Here is a 19,106-nt window from a genome sequence, read left to right as displayed (position 1 = left end):
GAGCGGTACGGGGGGAGTGTTGCAGGGCCGTAATCTGGATGGAGGGCGTGAGAGATGGTTCCGTGGGGGAACTGCACTTGCTGCAAAAAGCACTGAGGAGCTGAGTTCCGGCCACCTGCATCCATGTAAAAAGCTGGGTGCGGCCACACATGCTTCACTCACGTTTTTCAACTACTTCAGTTTTTGAAACTGTAATATAATCACACCATTTCCCCATCGCTTTCCTTCCTCCAAATACTCCCATGTACCCCTCCTTGCCCTCTCTTTTTTCCATTAACTGTTGCTATATGTATATTGTCTATACATATATACCCCTAACCTGACCTGCTCAGTCTGTGTAGTTACTTGTATGTACGTGTGCAGGCAGGGCTGACCATTTGGTATTGGAAAGCCAGTTGGTGTGCTCTTCCCTAAGGAAGGCTATTCTCCCACTTTCAACATTCCTTGGTTGCCTGTAGTTCTTTGTGCTGATTCTTTTTTTTTAATTTTCTCTATTTGTTTATTTATTGGTTTGTTTAACAGGGTCTCACTTTAGAGCCCAGGCTGGCTCAGACTCCTGATGCTCTAGCTCTGGTATGTGAATGACAAGTGTGGACCACCACATTCATTTTTTTTCATTCTTGAAAAATATATTCTGTGAATATATTCTGCATGTGTCTTTAATCCCAGCGCTTGACTCAGGAAACAGAAGCAGGTGGATCTCCGTGTTCAAGCCCAGCCTGGTCTACACAGCGAGTTCCAAGATAGCTAAGGCTACACAGAGAAACCCTGTCTCAATTGTGTATGTGGTATGCTTGTGTGTACATGTATGTGTGCAGGGCAGATGTCTTCTATCAGTCTTCAGTCTCTGCCTTTTCTCCTTGAGACAGGTTTTCTCACAAAGTCTTGGTTTTGGAAATGAACTCTGCGAGTACTGCTGAGGGGTGGTGATTTGGTAATATGTTTGTGTACACAGTGAAACCTTCAACCTGGTTTGAGGCTGGGCTCAGCTCCTCCCACCTAGAGAAGCAAGAAGCAGTCTTTTCTTGAGGGAAGACCCTAAAAGAACAAGGCAGCTCCCTTTGTCTCTTTGTCTGTCAGTTCACACTGGAAATGCAGCCACAACGGTGCGATGGAACCTGAGACGCAGGGACAGGCTGGTGTGTAGAGGAAGTAAGGCCTGCCCCAAGGGGAGGACCTCCCTGCCCCTGTCCACAGTGAGGGCCAAAAGCACCTTGTACTCAAACCCCTGGATAGAGGGTGCTGCCGCCACTAGGGCTTGGTGATACAGTCCTGCTCTCAGGAAGGTGAGGGCCGCCTCCGGAGGGCTGGCTCCCCCTGGGTGGACCACTCTCTCCTTGGCTTCTGGAAACCCGGGAGCTAGAATGAAGGGCTGTTTTCTTCTTCACAGCCTCCTGTTAAGGGCTGGTGCTATGAAGGAGAGCGGCAGCCAAGGAGGCCCTGGCTTCCTGCCAGGAAACAGCCTCTCTCCACCCCCCAAGCATCGTGATGCAACCCATCCCTGCCTCTTATTTCCCTTCACCTCTTAGCACTGACGCTCACCCGAGGCTCCAGACTTCAGCCATGCAAGAGTATGCAGAAGGCGGCCACATCCCCGATTCCGTACCACAGGAATGCTGTTCAGGCCTCACTGCCCGTCCAGTCTCTGGGGAGGTCCCTGCTGAGGTCCCTTTCTGCCACCACTGGCTCATGATCCCCAGGTGGATGTAATACTCAGGATGTTCCTAGTTAGTCTCTCCCCGCCCCCACCTTGCCACAGACCATGAGCATTGGGGAAGAGGAATTTCAACTGAGAAAACTCCTCTATCAGATTGGCCTGTAGGCAGGTCTGTGGGGCTTTTTTTATTAATGATTGATGTGGAAGGGCCCAGCCCGCTGTGGGTAATACCACCCCTGGGAATTATATAAGAAAGCAGCTGAGCAAGCCGGCCCCTCCTCCTTTCCTTCAGCTGCTGCTGAGGCCATGTGTGGCTGAGGTGACAGAAGAGGGTGTGGTCAGGTGAGGTTTTGATGACTCTCGCAGCTTTTTAATGAGAGATTATGAATGACTGTTTCTGTGAGAGTCTCATTCTAGGAACCATCTGCTCTGAAAGTAAGATGGTAATGGCTGGGAAGAGTCATGCCATAGGACAGCACTCTACACCAGTGTGAGATGCTGGGCTATGTTCAATGCCCTGAAGCCATTACCACATTCAAGCCAGCTTGGATTATACACTGGACCTTGTCTCAAACGAACAACAGCAGCAAGAAAACCCCACCAGCCAGCATAAACAGACAAGCCCCAGCACCACCATCACCACCACCATCACCATTACCATCACCAACACTACCACCACCATCACCACCATCACCACCACCATCACCACCATCACCATCACTACTACCATCACTACCGCTACCACCATCACTACCCTCACCACCACCATCATTGTCTGTGAGCTTCCTCCTCTAGCTGTGGGCGAGATACTCAGCATCCCTGTCATCCACACAAAGGGGAAGTGGTCCAGCTTCAAGGGGGTGGTTGTGAGGATGGATGCAAGGCCCACGTGCCAAGGACTCAGGATGCTACCCGTGCACACTGAGGTTTAGTTCCACCGACTGGGCACATCCACATTTGCCTTTTGCTTTGCAACGTCATTGATTCAGAAAGACTAGAAAACAAAGGATTGCTGTATGCTCTGGCCTTAGACTCCTTGAATGGTGCATTTTGCTCTGCTTGGCACACAGGTTTTTGTTTGTTTGTTTTCTGAATGTTGCCTGCACAGTTCTTCCTATCTCTAAGTTCATGTATCTTTTTTTAAATATATATATATATATATATTTTATATATATATAAAACAAAAATGTTCTTTTACAAAATCACAGGACAAACACAAAAGCTAGGGCACTATTACAGTGGTCACTTTACCAGCCTGTCCAACTGTGACTTCACAGCAAACCAGTGAAACGTTATCTGATCCAGTATCCAGTGGCAGACAGGATATTTATTTCCTTTTACTTATTTATTTCCTTTTCATTTAGTTTTTAACATTTCTTTGTCTCCTTTCTCTGGAACAGCCTCTTAACTATTCTTTAACTTTACAACTTTCACTTCATTCATTTAGTTATGAGGCAGTACTTTGGTGTGTAGCCCAGGATTGCCCTTCAACCTCTGCCTCCCCAGGGCTGGGATTTCAGACACACCCTGGTTGATGATTCCCCCCTTTCTTCCTTTGTGTGTGTATGTTTGAGACAGGGTCCTAATGTATACACCTGACTGGCTTGACACTTACTATCGACCAGGCTGACCTGGAACTCAGAGATCCGCCTGCCTCTGCCTCCCAAGTGCTGGGATTAAAAGTGTGTGCCACAAATGCCTAGCTGTTGATGTTGTTTTAAATCTACAGATCAGTTGGTTCTTCTTCTGTTATTTGTTCATGCTTAGGTTCAGATCAGGTACTGAGAGCAGGAAGCCTTCAGGGAGGGGCACAGGGTGTTGACCTGTCCCGTTTCTGATCCTTTCAGTTTGCTCTGTGATGAAGGTAGCATCCGCCTGGCAGCTCCCTTGCTTCCTGCCCCATGACGATATCAGATGTCACTGTGATCTTAGCAGCAAACGTGTCCACAGGGAGCAAGATTGCAGCAGCAGCAGCAGCGCAGCCAGGCAAGCCTCCCTCCCCCACCCAGCCAGGCCCCTTTGACACCCCCCACCTCCCAACTCCCCACCCTGTCTCTGGTTGCTGTGTGCTGGATACATAGGTGAGCCAAAATGGCGACAGGTCTGCTTGTAGGGCTCGGCTGAATGCACCCTATTTCTACACTCCAATTTTGGAGACTTTTTTTTCTCTAAAAGGAGACTTAGGTGGCTTATGCCTTCTGGACCCCCTGTGGGACCATAGCAGACAGTGCAACCTCTGCCCTGGCCCTCCTTAAGGGGGATGAAGTCCTCACACAGGCAAACAAATACTCTACCACTAAGCTATAGCTACAGCCCTTTACTTCCAAAAGTAAAGTTCACGGAGTGTAAGGGGCAGGTCCTCAAGGTCAGGGGCAACGTGAGCCTGCTTTTCCCTTCCACCTCCACACCCAGGGGGACCCACAGGTCTTAGCACTGAGAGCTGGGCCTTCCGGGCACTCTCTTGCTATTAAAATGTTGGCTTCAGCCTGGAGCGCACTCTTAGCCTAGCCTTTCTCTTCTGCCTGGCTATGGCTGCCAGGTCCCCTTTTTGGCTTTCATTAGGGACCCCATCCAGTGCCCTGCTGTGCTGGCCTTGGGAGCCCTATTGATCCTCTGACAGTCCAAGATAGATTGGCCAGCCTGTGTACTCAGGTGCAGTGCAAGCACATGGAGGCCAGATGAGGAGGCACGGCGAGGGCCAGGGGTCCACTGGGGTGGGAGATCGAGCACTGAGAAGGGTAGGACAGAGCACCCTGGACACCTGCCTGCTCCTCCCCCACCCCTACAATTCACATCCTTCCCGTGGTTTCTGGTTTCCCCTTCTCACCAGGCCTGGACAATGCAGAACCTGAAGTGGATTTACCCCCATCTTGCCCTGGAAGGCCTGGCTGGCCGTGTGGCTGGAGGGTAGCTGGGATGTGGAGTGAGCCTAGGTTCAAAACCATTGCAGAGTTTCTGGTGGATGGAAGCTCCTCTTAAGCCTCAGTTTTCCCAGGGCCCATCAGGCAGGGGGGTGTGGCCAGCAAATGTCCCCTCCCCACTTCTCTGGTCTCTTGGGACTCCAATTGCAGTCCTCCCCCACCCTGCCACAGTGGACCCATCCGAAGTGCTCCCTCACTTTGCAGACATTTGCTCTCATGGCTTCAACTGCACAGTATGGACCCCAGAACCAGGGTCTACCCATATGTCCCGTGACTCTCCAAGAAGCCTTTTGAGGGCACCATGGTACTCTAACCCTGTATGCTGTGCAAAGGGCCCTGAGCCCAGAAGGGACACTGAGTCAGGATTGTCTGAAGATAGGAACCTCAGTGAGGGAGGAAGGCTCAAGCAGGAGATGTGAGCAGGAAGGGGGACCCAGGCTTCAGTGAAATACAGCAGGACCTCTGTGAGCCTAAAGATGGGCTATGTAGCAGGCCAAGGCAGCATCACAGAGAGCTGGTGGAGGCACTCTCAGAAAGCCCAACGGCAACAGAGAGGATTGCAGTCAACGTAGAGGAAGGCCCAAACCGGGAGAGGACCAAGGGAAAGGTGCTTCTGGGAAAGGAGGAAAGTGCCCTGGCCTTATAGTTCTGGAGGAGGAAGGTTGTATGCAAAGGTCTGGAGTGGGTGACTTGAGAAGCCCCGGACCTTCAGAGCTGGACCTTCAGAGAGCTGGTGTTAGTAAGCAGCGGGGCCCAGCTTCCTGGAGTTTGCATTAGGTGTCACTGTGGCAGGCAGGCACTACCAGCCTTCCAGGGTGGCTTCCGGGGGACAGAGATGAAACCACTGTTTCATGTGGATGAGAGGAGGCTCACAGGATAGCCTTGACCTCAGGCAGAGCACCAGCACCACTAACCTCTTACACAAGGCTAGGGCCTGGGGTGACAGTCCAGGAGAGGACACAGGGGCTCTGTCTTGGTGGACCTTCAGTGATGTACAAGCTGCCTCTGCAGAGATGGGATGTACATTCTGCAGAGAGCTACGGACCTGGGCAGCAGTCTTGCCAACCGTGGTTGTGCTGAGCTCTATCCACCATGCTATGCTAGTTCTGCCCTTCCAAGTGTACAGGTTGGCCTCCAGTAAGAAATAAGGGACAGCGGCTTCGTGGCAGGGACAGCCGAGCTGGGGCATGAGCCTGCCCTGCCTGATCCTGCAGGGTCTGACGGTCTCTCTGTTCGCTGAGCCCCTCTCTGCAGGGATACTGGTATGTTTGGTGCCCCCAGCAGGGTTGGAGGGTGAGACTTAAGTATAAATAAATAAACAGGGAACAGATGGTGTTAGGGAGGGGGCAGGCCAGGGCCTCCCACTTCTCCCTGGGAAAACACTGTTGGCCTGGCAAATGGATTCCAGACTCTGGCTGGGAGTCTCTCCCCCGGCTCCCTCTTGCCTGCTGCTCTAGGACCCACCTGGCACCTGGAAGAAATGGTGGGTTGGGGCCCTGAATCCTGGGTTCCATCCAGCCCTTGTTTCTGTCTTCCTCCTGTGTGTCTTTGAACAAGTTTCGTTACCTCTCTGTGCTTCCATTTCCCTATCTGTAGAGTAGAGGAGAATGCACTCCGTCAAGTTCCTGTTTCCAGGCTCCCTCCTCGGGAAAGCCTTCCTGGATTAACACAGGCAGACTGTTAGAGCAACAGCTCAGTATCTTGAGGGGGACGTGGGTGTTTGTGCCTTTTGTGCATGCATGCGTGTGTTGGTGGGTATCATGCATTAGCGTGTGCGGTTCATGGGGACGTCAGGGGCAAACTTGGGTGTTATTCCCTAGGAACCATCAACCTTGTTTTTTGGCTTGGGGCTTGCCATTTTGGTTAGGCTGAGTGGCCACAAGCCCCAGGAATCTGCTTGTTCCCTTCTCCTCAGCACTGGGATTTCAAGTGTGTGCCACCCAGCTTTTTAAAGTGGATTCTAGGGGATCACACTCGGGTCCTCATGCATATAGGGTGTGCATTTTTGCCAAATTATCCCTCCAGCTTTCTGTCTTTCATTTTTACAGCTCTCCACTCATTAGATCATTGTTGGGGGGGAGGGTCTTCTGTCTGCCCGTCACCAGGCCACTCAGGTCATCAGGCCTGTGTGGCAGGATATGACCCAGTGGGCCATGCTCCCTGACTGCACCTCGCTCCGCCTGTCTGAGGCTTGTGGTTCCGGGGCTCTCGAGCTCTCCCTTCGGGCCTCTCAGCATCTCAGACGATGTCTTGTTAGGATCTGCTCCACGTGTACCTTGTTTCCACTTTGTTCCCTGTGTTCAGGTACCTTTTGGATATGATGAGGACACTGGCTTCCCCTTCCACTGGCAAGGCTTTCGACTGCCCCTCCCCCCCAAACTCTGGTACTTTTTGCTGTGGTGGTGCTGGGGACTGGACCCTGAACCTCACGCATCCTAGGCAAATGCTCTACCACTGAGCTATGTCCCTCTGTACATTCTGGTGAAGAGGTTTGGGAGGGCATGAACACAGACTCGTGGGGTAACCGCTATGCTCTGCGTTTGACTGCAGCTGTGATCCTATGGCTGTGTAAATCTGTCAAGCTGTTTGGAGCTGGAGTGATGGCTTAGCAGTTAAGAGCACTGGCTGTTTCTCCAGATGGACCCAGGTTCGATTCCCAGCACCCACGTGGTGGCTAACAATCATCTGTAACTCCCGTTCCAGGGGATCTGTCACCTTTTCTGATCTCCCATGGGCACCAGGCATGCATACATATATGCCGAGCATGGTGCATGCATAAACTAACCAAATAAACAAAATTAAAACAGACATGTTTTCTAACACTTAAAATGGGCTCATTTTGTTGCAAGTAAATTGCACCTCAAAAGTGACTTTAGCCAGATAGTGGTGGCACATGTCTTTATTTCCAGCACCCGGGAGGCAGAGGCAGGTGGATCTCTGAGAGTTCAAGGCCAGCCTGGTCTACAAAGCAAGTTTCAGGACAGCCAGGGCTGCACAGGGGCTTTAAAATATGTGCATTTAAATTTAGATGTCTGGGTGCTAGAGAGACAGCTCAGGAGCGAAGGGCACTGAATGCTCTTCCAGAGGACCTGGGTTCATTTCCCAGCTCCTACATGGCTGCTCACAATTGTCTACAACTCCAGTTCCAAGGAATCTGATGCCTCTTCAGCTCCTCAGGATTCTGCATGGGTGTGGGGCACATAAGCTGTGTGTGTGTGTGTGTGTGTGTGTGTGTGTGTGTAATAACAACGAATGACTGCATGTGACAGCTCACTCATGGGTATGCTTTGGCACATGTGGAGGTAGGAAACAGTTTGTGGGAGTCCATTTTCTCCTCTACTGAGTGGCTGCCCAGGGTCTAACTTACTTGATCTGGCTTGCTGGCAAGCACCTTTACCTGTGCTCCGGCCTTCATTCTAGTGTGCTTTCTGTTTCTATGCTAAGCACCATGACCAGAAGCCACTTAGGGAGGAAAAGGTTCACTTCATCTTACAAGTTACAGTCAACCAAGGAAGCCAGGGCAAGAGCTTGAATCAGAAACTCCAGAGAGCACCGCTCTCTGAGTTAATGTGAGCTTGTTTCCAGCTCACATTCTGCCACCTTTCTTATATCGCCCAGACCCACCTGCCTGGGGATAGAACCACCCACAGTGGACAGGGCCACTCTCTATCAACCAACAACCAGAAAAATCTCTGTCAGGTCGTCAGCCAAGATCAGCCATTGCAGCCTTCTGCTGAGGAGCAGCCTGAATGCTGCCCTGTCGCCTGCTCTTCTCCGGGCTCTTCTTCACCCCAGCTGCTTCACCAGGGTACTTAGCCATTCTGTCCACCAGGCTCTGACTGCACAGAGCTTACATCCTGGAGGGACAGCAAGAAAGAGAACAAAAACAGGGGCTTAGGGACGAAATAGCTACAAATAAAGAGGAAAAAGAAATGGGGGCTGCTGGGAAGGTAGAGAGAGCGGTAAAGGAGACCTCTGCAGGGAGGAGGCATTTCAGCTGCGAACTGAAAGATGTCAGTAAAGATGGGCTACTCTGTGGGAGGGCATTCTAAGGGGAGAGAGCGTGCTTGCAAAGGCTCTGAGGTCTGGAAGCCTATGAGGCTGCTTGTCTGGAATGGAGTGAGCATTTAGAGGGTTGTTTGTGAGGAGCCTGGAGTGGTTTTCTAAATGTGACCTTCAAACACTTTCAGGCGGGAGGCCACACAAACTGAAATTTTTGTGGGAACTCCGTGCACACATACTGAATTAAGCTTAAGGCGCCTCTTCTTCCAGGTGCTGGGCATTTCCTAGAGCAACAGACCTTCAAGAGACAGCAGCCCGTGGCTGGATCAGATCAGCTTCTGGGGTGTCGTCCAGTATAGATTACTGCACCTCACCTGGGTGAGTGTTGGGTTTCACCTGCAAGGTTGAGGCACCTGGCTCGAGGTGTTGTTGTAAGGAGCGTAAGAGCTGCATTTGGAGAACAAACCCAGGAAACAGTGTGTGAAAAACAGGAGAGGGCACCGAAGCCAGGGGCAGAGGATCCCTTTGCAACCCTGCTGTCCTGCAGGAAAGAGTCCCCCAGGTGAGATAGCCAGCAGCGCTAAGAAAGCAGCACAGTGGGCCGCTCAGTACCCACACCCACCCCAGGAGAGAGCTCAGCCATTCCTCTTGCTCTCTTTTATTTCCCAGTTCCTTTTATGTAAGACAAAGCAAATTCAGAAACTCAAGATCAGCGACCCCCAACGGCACCAGCAAGTCCTCCAAATTCCCATAAAGGTGGCATCGATGCTTTTTTTTTGGGGGGGGAGTTGGTTGGTTGGGATTCTTTTTAGACAGGGTGTTTCTGTGTAGCCTATGCTGACCTCCTAATCACCCTGCCTCAGCCTACTCAGCCCTGATTACAGGCATGGACACCGTTTTCTCTTGGGTTTTTTAGAACTGTATTTCTCTCCTTCCCCACTCTTTGGGCTCCCAGGAAGTGGGTTCCACTCTGTGTCTGTGCTTCACTGAGTCTCTCAGGGCACTAGCTGCTGAGTGAGGCTCATGCCATAGTCCCAGCCTCAAGAAGACCCCGGCTCCACCTTCAAGAATGTCCTACCCCTTTGTCTGCTCACATCACCTGGGCGGTCAAGATGGCGCTTCCTCCGGGTTAAGCCTTGGCCTTTCTCCCCTTTCCTCTCAGTGGCCTCAGGCAGGCCGTGTCTTTGCATGACTTAGAGGCACAAACAAAACAAAACAAAACAAAACAACAACAATAAAAAGCAACTGTGCACTTGCTACTTAAGAGAGAGAGGTCTTTAGGTCAGGGCAGAACCTCTGGATTTTCTGTAAGCCCAGGGGCTGCTGCAGCCTCCATTAAGAGTCCTAAAAATGTCTGGGTTTCTGAATAGACCCATTCAGGCACCTGCTTCCAGCTGTGTGCTCCTCTGGACAGTGGTAAGACAGCTGTGTGGGGAGAGTAGGAAACTGAGACTTGGAGAGGTTCATTCATGACCAGGGTAGCTGGGAATTGGGGTTTCTCCTTTTTTAAATGAGGGTGAACACTACTTCTGCCAAGGTGATCCTGACACTTCAAGGTGGAAGACAACCTTAGCACAGTCAGTGTCCTTACTGCTCTGAGGGACGGCGCTCTCAAAGAGCTGGTTAGCTGGTCAGTGAAACAGACACTGGAACCCAGGACTGTCGGTCTAATGTGACAAGCCGCAAAACAAAACAGCGGCAGTAAGGACTCCGTCGACCGCTTCAGTGTTTCCCACCCAAAAGCGCTAACCCTAAGGTGGTGCTTTGGGGCTGTCAGGTGGCTACACCTGCCCTGAACCGGGGGGCCAGCCCTCAGCGCAGAGGCGGCTCGGGGACAGGGAGGCGGCCCAGCGGCTGCGTGCAGAGCCTGCGCCTGGAAGACATTACACGGCTGTCGGCCGGAGGGCGTCGCCGGGAGTTCCGGAGGGGGTCCCGGAGGCAGCCGCGCCGGGCGAGGGGACAGCCGGCCACAAAGCGCGCTTTGTTCTTCCTTCCCCCCGGAGCTGGAACCAATGGATTGGCAGCAGCTGAGGTCATCTGTCAGGCAAAGCCGGGGGTCAGGCTCAGGATGGGGCCCCAGGGCAGGAGCCTCCAAGCCCCCCGCCCCCGCCGCCTTAGGAGGCGGAGAGAGTTGGAGCACCCAGGCAGGTGGCTGCTCATTTTGAGCCACGGTTTCCTACCTGTGCAACAGGGAAGATCATGTGTACCCTGTCCACCTCCAGGGCTGTGGGGGTGGGGAAGCAGGCAGCTTCCTTTCTGCACAGGGAAAGGGGACTCAGCGACCAGGTGTGGTCCGTAAACCCACCATGAAGTTCTGAGGTCTTTCAGGCCTCTTCCAGGCCAGGCCAGGCCAGTCAAGGCTCTCCCAGGGTCGCCTCTGGCCCAGACTCCAGACCTGGCCTGCTGTCTCCAGCACTGGCACCTGCGTCCCGGCCCATTGGAAGCCTAGTGCCCTGAGGTCCAGGGTAGCAAGCAGTTCAGGGACCACCCAGAGAGGCTATTCTAGCTGCAGGCTGGTGGGGCTTCGAGAATCCTCACCGAGTGAGCGGTCTGCAGCCAGAGCTCCTCACCCCACATCTGCACAGGCCTGTTCCTCTCTGTAAGAGATGCTCTTAGTGCCGGGTACAAAGCCCCAAAAGCCATCTGTCGAGCTTAGGGGGCCACAGAAAGTGCCCCAAATGTGTTTTTCTTTCTTAAAAATTGTATTTTTAATTATATGCATGCTTGTGTGTGAGTATGTGCCCTCGGAGGTGGCCACAGAGGCCAGAAGAGGACATTACAGGTGGTTGTGAGCTGCCGAGCTAGGGGAAGGGGCTTAGGGCTTTCTTTTATTCTTAACCATGATCATGATCCAAAGGAAGGGCTGTAGATTGGAAGAAGAGTCCCCAAGCGGGCTGGAGACATGGCTCAGACATTACAAGCACTGGCTGCTCTTCCAGAGGTCCTGAGTTCAATTCCCAGCAACCACATGGTGGTTCACAACCATCTATAATGAGATTTGGTGCCCTCTTCTGGAATGCAGGCACACACGCAGACAGAATAGTGTATAAATAATAAATTTAAAAAAAAAAAAAAAAAAAAGTCCCCAAGCTCTGCCTGGGCAGCATTTGGAACAGCCCATCTAGAGAGGTCACTGATAAGGAGAAACCGGACAGGAGACTGTGTTGTTAAGCTGTTCCGCGTCTAGGTGTCTAGCTGATAGCAACATGGGATGTGGAGATCAGACCTTGATCAAGCAGCCAGTGGACCCCCAAGTGTCCGCTAAGAGGAGAATGACTGATATGCGGTCATCCCCTGGAACACCAGGCAGCATCGAAAAAGAATGGTCTCCCTCACAAGGACTGTATTTGCTCAACTGCTGTCTGTGCTGGGCTCAGGGTGATAAGTGGGGAAGAAGAGCTGCCAAGACTCACATCTCAGTGGGCAAGGCAGACATCCGCAGAGAGAGAAGACAGCCACAGAGCGTGAGGAGGAAAACAAATCAGAAAGGGAACAGCAGGTGGGGAGGCCATTCAGAAACTGGCCGTGGAGCAGGCACCAGCCTGAGAGAGCTGGAAAAGAGTGTAGCTGCCAGTGGAGGCAGTGGCCAGTGCTGAGAGAAATCAACCCGAAAACAGCGTTTTAAAAAGGGTGCTAGAGAGATGGCTCAGTGCACTGGCGGCTCTTTCAGAGGACCAGGGTTCAAGTCCCAGTCCCTTCACAGGGGCCCATAACTATTTGCATCCGGCTCTGGAGGAGTGGTGCCCTCTTCAGGCCCCTGTGGGCTCCAGGCACACGACTGATGAACAGGCATGCATGTAGGCAACACACACACACACACACACACACACACACACGCAATGCTGCAGACAGGCAGACTTCCAGAAGAGCAGGTTCCAAAACTCATTGCCCTAAATGGCTAAAGGGGCAGCCAGGTCTAGGAACCATGATGGACTTCAACTGAAGTTTTAACCGGAAACAATTATTTAAGCTTTTAATATCTTTTAGGGTTTGGGAGGACAGCCTCACAACGTAGCCTAAGCTTACCTTAAACTTGCAATACTCCTACCTCAGCCTCCGAGGTGCTGGGATTACAGGCAGGCAACCATCAACTAATTAGTTAATCGTAACTAATTAAGATTAGACCGTCTTAATAAAGCTGAGAAAATAAAACCTAAATCTACCGTGGAGGGGTTGGTCCTGGGCCTCGCGGAGCCTTGGGGACCCCTCATAGAACCCCGGAGACCCCTACACAGTGCCTTTTCTTGAGGGCAGCAGAAGGGACACATGGTATCATGAGAACCCAGAAAGCTTCTTGAAGATGCCTCGTGTAGAGGAACCCAGCACCCCTAAGGTACAAGTATAGCCGAGGGTGAGCCTGAGCCTCCTCAGGCCGGAACCCACGCTTCAATTCAGTTCACCACAATCCCTCTCCCTGAACCAAGCCCTCCAGCCCGGCGCAATCCCCAAACCGCAGTTCTGCGCTAGGGACAGGAAAACAGCGCCACTTGCTGGTGGAAGAGGAAACTGCAGCTTAGTCCCAATTGATCACGCCCCTTTCTCCCTGCCCGCCCTTCCCTTTCTGAAGATTGAATCCAATCCGGTATGCCAGCCAAATACTGTCCTGCCAAGCTCCTGACCTTTTGTATTTTTATGTGGGGAGAGGATTTTACTAAGTTTTCCAGGGTGGTCTGGAACTTGCTATGCTTCCCATGAAGATGTTTGTTTGTTTGTTTGTTTGTTTGTTTGTTTTGAGATAGGGTTTCTCTGTGCAGCCCTGGAACTCTCTGTAGACCAGGCTGGCCTCGAACTCAGAGAGATCCGCCTGCCTCTGCCTTCCGAGTGCTGGGATTAAAGGCGTGCGCCCCACAAGTGTCTTGATGCTGAACTTGTCATCTGGTCTCAGCCTCTCCAGTGCTGGGATTACAGGTCTGGGCCAGCTGCCATTCTTAAATGACCTCCACCCCGTCCTCTGCTCCTTTTGAGACCTGTTGGTTGGTTTTCTCCAAATGGAGACATCCTTCAGGTGGGGTGCGTGGCCTGTAGATACCTCTCCCCACAGGGACACAGGGGTTTCTTCACTACAGACAGCAACACTCCAAGACAGACCTGGCAAGAACATCCTCTGCTCTCCTGACCCTGGTCACAAAGTTAGGGCTGCAGAGCTTGGAGAACCATGCCACTCTCCTTCCAGGGAAGGGAGATACCTGCCCAAGCTGGTCCAGAGCTCAAGTATCCTGGACACAGTCCAAGGGCCCAGTACAAAAAAGCTGTGTCATCTGACCGGAGTCCTGGCTGTGTTCCCTGGACAGCAAATGCACCTGAGAACCTTCTAGAAATATTTGTACCTGGGGTCCCAGCTGTTTCCAGAAATGCCCATTCCTGGGTCCCAGACCTGAAGTTCCAAGGGCACGGTCCATCAAACCCAAACTGTTGGGCTAAAGCCATTGCATTGTGTCTGTTTTTTTTTTAATTAAATAAAATTTTATTTTGGAATGACTTTAGATTTACAGAAAGTTGCAGAGACTAACAAGTTCCATTCTTCATCCAGCCCATCCAGCTGTACGGCTGCCCAAACTGGAACTAAATCCCTGACCATATGAGCCCACGTTGCTAATGCTCTCGCTCTCCCTGTCTCTTTTTGGTCCAAGCACCGTGTTGCATTTTATCCCTTTCAATTTCACTTTCTGGGACACTCAGTGGGTGGGAAAGCCGTTGTCCTCACTGTTAAGATGGGAAAACCGAGGTTCAAAAATGACAAGCGACTAAGGCCTCTGGGCAGTGTAGCAAGTGCCAGCTCACTCGGCTGCTTTCTGTGCCTCTCCTCAGCCTTTCAAGGCTCTGTTCCCAGAAGCCCCCCTGGAGCGCCCCACTGCACATCCCATTCTGCTGGGGAGTCACCCTTGGGGCTGGGGTACCCAGCTTTTGGAGACACCATGCCACCACTTGTAGGTCTTGAGAACTGTCACTTAAGGCTAAGACTTGGCAAGGCCCTTTGCATGAGGAGTGCTTACGTGTGAGAGTGAGAAATTGTCACTTGCCCACCAAGATTCATCTGTGACAAACAATGGCCCTGTGTTCTTTACAGTCCCATCAAGAGCTGGGTCCATTCGCACCCCTTAAATCTGAGGGATGAACTGAGCATCAGTGACACTGTCCTTGCGCCACGGTTGGAGAAATCTTGTCACTTAAAAAAAAAAAAAATGTCATTGAGTGCTTGGCATACTTGTGTATGCCTGTGCCCACAGAGGCTGGAAGAGGCCACCAGGTCATCTGGGACTGGCATTACAGTTGTGAATCACCATGTGGGTGCTCTTAACAGCTGAGCCACCTCTCCAGCCCCTGCCTTGTCTCCGCTGCTCTCACTCTCGGAACCCTGAGGCATCTTCAGAATAAGCCCGTGCTGACCTGATAGAGGGGCAACAAGAATAACCAAGCCAACCCAACTGCCACAACATGGACTGAGGTGGTCCCAGCCCAAGCAGTCCCAGCTGAAGTGACCCTTCACTGTGGGCTCATGAATAAGACCAGCCATCCCAGCAGAGCTGCCCAGGGGAGCCTAGCCCCAAATGCTAACCCACAGAATCACGGGAAAACGAGTACTTTTTCAGCAGTTAAGTTTGGGGATGGCTTGTTTCGCAGCAAAGGCTAACTGAGACACACTTCTTCCTTTCCTGCTAAGGGGATCCCAGTTTTATTGCAGGAGGCACAGCGCCAGTTCCAGGGGGCCAACAAGGCAGCCATGCTCAGCGTGACAGCACTCCCTAACATCTGTAACTGTGGGCGGCGATGATGGCTAGCTCAGACCAAGGACACTGCACAAATATGCAGAGACCAGGACCCTGAACCTCTAAACGAGGTTTTCCTTTCTGATAAAAGTTGGTCCAGTGGGTTTCTTTCTTGAGCATAGACATGATTCCTAGAAATACAGCAAGCATCTTGTGGCTAGGAAGTAAGGAGCAATGAGGGCAAGGCCAAAGGATTACTGAGGAAGCCCTACCTTCACTGAGCTCTTGACACAATACCTGTCAACAGATAGCTTGACACAAGCCAGGATTCAGGCTATGGGGAAAACCAGCCTCTCCCCCTTAAGCCACAGTGACCTGGGTTTTCCTTTACTTCCTAGTACCTAGTTCATGTAGTGATGAGTTATCAAAGGTAACAACAGAGGGAGTCCATGTCTCCATGTCCATCTCCTTTCCCACTTCCTCCTCTTGGTTCTCTTTCAGCGTCACGGCCATGTAAGATATCTTTTCACGCACAGGAGAACGGGGCCCCCTTACTCCTGGTCCTGGGGGCTAGTGCAGAGGCACCGAGAGGCAGACAGCTCCCCTTAGGTATAAAGGGAACACATCCCTGCTGCAGCTCCCACCCTCTGGGGGCCGCCCCTGTCTTCTGAGCTCGGGGAAGCGGGGCTGGGGTGATGAGGAGGTTGCTACTGCAAGTCTGGCGTGGACGCGCCCAGGTACATCCTCAGGTCTGAAATGGTGGACCGCACGAGCTTGGCAGGGATGGTCTCTCTCTGCAGCTGCTGGTAGGCTGCATAGCGGTGGCAGCCCCCGAAAGAGTAGTAGTAGTCGCCACCCTGGGCCCCTTTGATCCAGAGGACGTCGATGGGGGGCACGCTGTCAGGGTCCTCCTAGAGAGAAGGGTCACGGGGTGAGTAAGCATGCCACTGTGCTTGGGAACTGGTGAAATGTTTTGTTAAGGCAAGGGGAGCGCCTACAGAGGGCTCATGCTGGCTCTCAGCCACCTGAGGGTTCTGCAAGCTGGTGGGTGGTACCCCGGCAGCTTGAAAATCAGCCCCAAGAGACCTTCCGGCAGAGGAATGGTAGATGCTGTAAATGGCAGTGAGGGCTTCCCCCAAAACCACGTGTGGAGCATTTATCCATATCCATGTGAATGATACACTCTGTGCCCACTTGGCCACGCGTGGGGGAACACAGCACAGCCAGGAGGCAAGAACAGTCTCACTCTGACGGGGTGTGGGTCCCAGAAACAGACTGAAGGAAGACAGGAATAATGGAGTGACAAGCGCTCTGAAGACAGTCTCATGGGTGACAAGCCAGAAAGGAGGACCACGTGTCTCTCTCTCTCTGAAGTGACAAGGAGCACAGAACCACTTGGGAAGTTACAGATACGGACTAGTTTAGATTAAGAGCCCAAAGGCCTGGACCCAGGTCCTCTGCAGAGCAGCGACAGACCTGTGCTGTGAAGACGCTCTCTTACGTCCAACCAGCACATCAGTGGTTGAGGTCACCGAGCCCTAGACAGCTGCACATGGCAGGCCTTGTGTTGACCTGAAATGAGAAGGCCTCTACCAGTTCCTGCTGCCTTGAAGATGAGGGAGGGGCCCTCAGCTAAGGGGTTCAATTGTCAACTCGATGAAATCCTGAGTGGCTTGGAGGTGGGCCTTTCTGCGAACGCCTGTGGGGGATTGTCTTGGTTAGGTTAACTGAGATGGGAAGATCCGCCCACTGTGGGTGGCATCAGTCCTTAGGCTAGGATCCTGAACTGTATAAAGAGAAGGAAGCAAGCTGTGTACGAGTGGGCTTTCATCAGTCTGACTGGAGTTTCAGCCACCAGGACTCCCCCTGACAAGATGCACTGTCAGCCCAAAGAAACGCTTTTCACCCATAAGTCACATTTGTCAGGGTGTTTTGTAACAGCAAAAGGAAAAGTAGCTAAGACTTCTCAGGGCCTTAAGAAAATGGCCCTGATGGTTTCTTACTTTAGCTCAATAAGATAGTCTTCGACCTGGGCCTGGTGGAGTGCACCTGTAATGGCAGCACTTGGGAGACAAACAGGAGGATGCGTTCCAAGCCAGCCTAGGCTATAAGGAGACTCACCCTGCCTTAAAAACAGCAACAAAACACAACTTTGGACTTGGGTCTTGTTTTAGGCAATCCTGTATGTGGCAACATATGCGGGTGGCCGAGGCAGACGGGTCCTTGTCTTCAGAGCCTGTGGCTCCAGCATGGGAGAGAGGTGTCCAAACTGGTCTTTAAAGCCCACCAGGATTCCAGCTGTGCTAGGGGGCACCCAGGTGGCTGTGAGGTCACACAGACTGCCTGACCCACATAGGGTGAGCAGGGCAGACACTGATGCCAAGACAGACTAAGGAGTCAGAAGCAACAAAGCGATGAGAAGCTAGAGCTGCAGTGCGATGGTGGTGCCTCCTGCTCAATGTGCCAAAGCTATTCCTAGCACCACGCGCACAGATGGAAGCGCTTCCTGGAGTCGGGTAACTCCATGCACAGGCTGAGTGGTACTCACAGTGCATCCCAGGATCTCAGTCATCTCCAGGGCAACCACACAAGGGGCAAAGGCCCTGCTTTTGTGCACAGGAAGCCAAGGGTGCAAATTTTAGGACTAAAAGATCCCGGGGACTTACGGGGCCTCGGGGTCCACTGCTCAAGAATCCGCAAGAAGGGATGGGAAGCCCTGCAGGCCTAACCTAACACAAATGTCCTCCAACCCTTGGTTCCTGAGGGGACCCTCCTTCTGTGATACGCCGATCTTTGTCTTCTCCCACTTCCTGTATGGACAAGATCCTTCCCACAGGCACACCCAGGTCATTGCCATGATTGTCACGGCCAGGATGCCCAGTTTGCCTAGGTGTAAAGTCTTACTGTACCATCTGGTCAGCGCTTGACCTAGGGGCAAATTGTTTTAAAACAAAACAATTGAAAACCCAGTTTTCAATTAGAAAACCAACTGCCTGTGCAGTTGAACTAGAAAACCCAAACTGCCTGTGCCCCAGTTCGTTCTCTGTACCGAAGGTACAGAAGCTACTTCACAGAGTTGATCCGAGAAGATAAAATCAGCTCAGGGCGACCGCAGCACTTTTGAGTACGTGCGTCACGGATCATTATTTTATGGCCAAGTCCAAGTGAGAAACCCGAGGCCCAGGGAGACTCGGCCGGTCCGTCAAGGTCACACAGGCCAAGCTGAGCTCTCCGCAGATCAAGGACCCCCCGACCCGCCGACCCGCGCGCCCTCTCTTTCTCCCTCACGCGGGCTCACCAGGATCGTGTCCACGAGGCTCTGCACCTTGGCCGGGTCCAGCACGGAAGGCAGCGGCCGGATGAGCACGCTGATTGGCACGTTGTGTACCGCAGCGATGCAGCCAGAGTGGATGCTGCCTCCCTGCGCGCCCCCGGGTCCCCGTCCCTCCGGCGCCCCGGGCCTGGCGCTCATTCCCCGGAGCGCTCCACCCGCGCGCAGCCCCATAGCGCTTCCTTGGCTGCCAGCGCCGCCCAGTCGCTTTACCCGGCCGGGCTGTACCATCGCGCGGCCGCGGGGGGGTGCGACGGCGCTGCTCCCGTCCCGCCGAGTGGCTCGGCTCGCGAAGTGATCATACCGGCCCCCGCGCCGCCCGATCGAAGTCCCGTGGTCCACGCCCATCTAACTGCTCGCTGCCCGCTGCGGCGCCCCACCCCCGGATGCGGTCGGTGGGCGCGCCCGGCCGCTGACTCAGGGTGAGTTTGCAGGTCGCGGAGCAGAGGCGCCGGTGACGCACAGCGTGGTGACTCAGGCCCTAAGTG

At 52.8% G+C, this 19,106-nt stretch overlaps 1 protein-coding gene across 1 annotated transcript; it reads right to left on the bottom strand.

The window, feature by feature from the left end:
• Positions 1-14,020: 14,020 nt before the first annotated feature.
• On the bottom strand, positions 14,021-18,880 carry Srxn1 (sulfiredoxin 1). Its single transcript, XM_055617983.1, has 2 exons — positions 18,586-18,880; positions 14,021-16,198 (listed from the first exon to the last, which is right to left on the bottom strand). The coding sequence occupies exons 1-2, from the start codon at positions 18,847-18,849 to the stop codon at positions 15,995-15,997; spliced, it is 468 nt and encodes a 155-aa protein (XP_055473958.1). The 5' UTR covers positions 18,850-18,880; the 3' UTR covers positions 14,021-15,994.
• Between the last annotated feature and the right edge of the window lie 226 nt (positions 18,881-19,106).

The sequence above is a fragment of the Psammomys obesus genome, unplaced genomic scaffold, assembly GCF_907164565.1.
Source record: "Psammomys obesus unplaced genomic scaffold, mPsaObe1.curated_primary_1811, whole genome shotgun sequence".
NCBI lineage: Eukaryota > Metazoa > Chordata > Mammalia > Rodentia > Muridae > Psammomys > Psammomys obesus.
The sequence above is the reverse complement of the archived record's forward strand: the minus strand, read 5'-3'. Positions and strand labels throughout refer to the sequence as shown.

Coding starts and splice junctions, on each gene's coding strand:
- Srxn1 (XM_055617983.1), bottom strand. CDS start 18,849: ATGGTACAGCCCGGCCGGGTAAAGCGACTGGGCGGCGCTGGCAGCCAA. Junction 16,199..18,585: donor GCCTCGTGGACACGATCCTG/GTGAGCCCGCGT, acceptor CCTTCTCTCTAG/GAGGACCCTGACAGCGTGCC.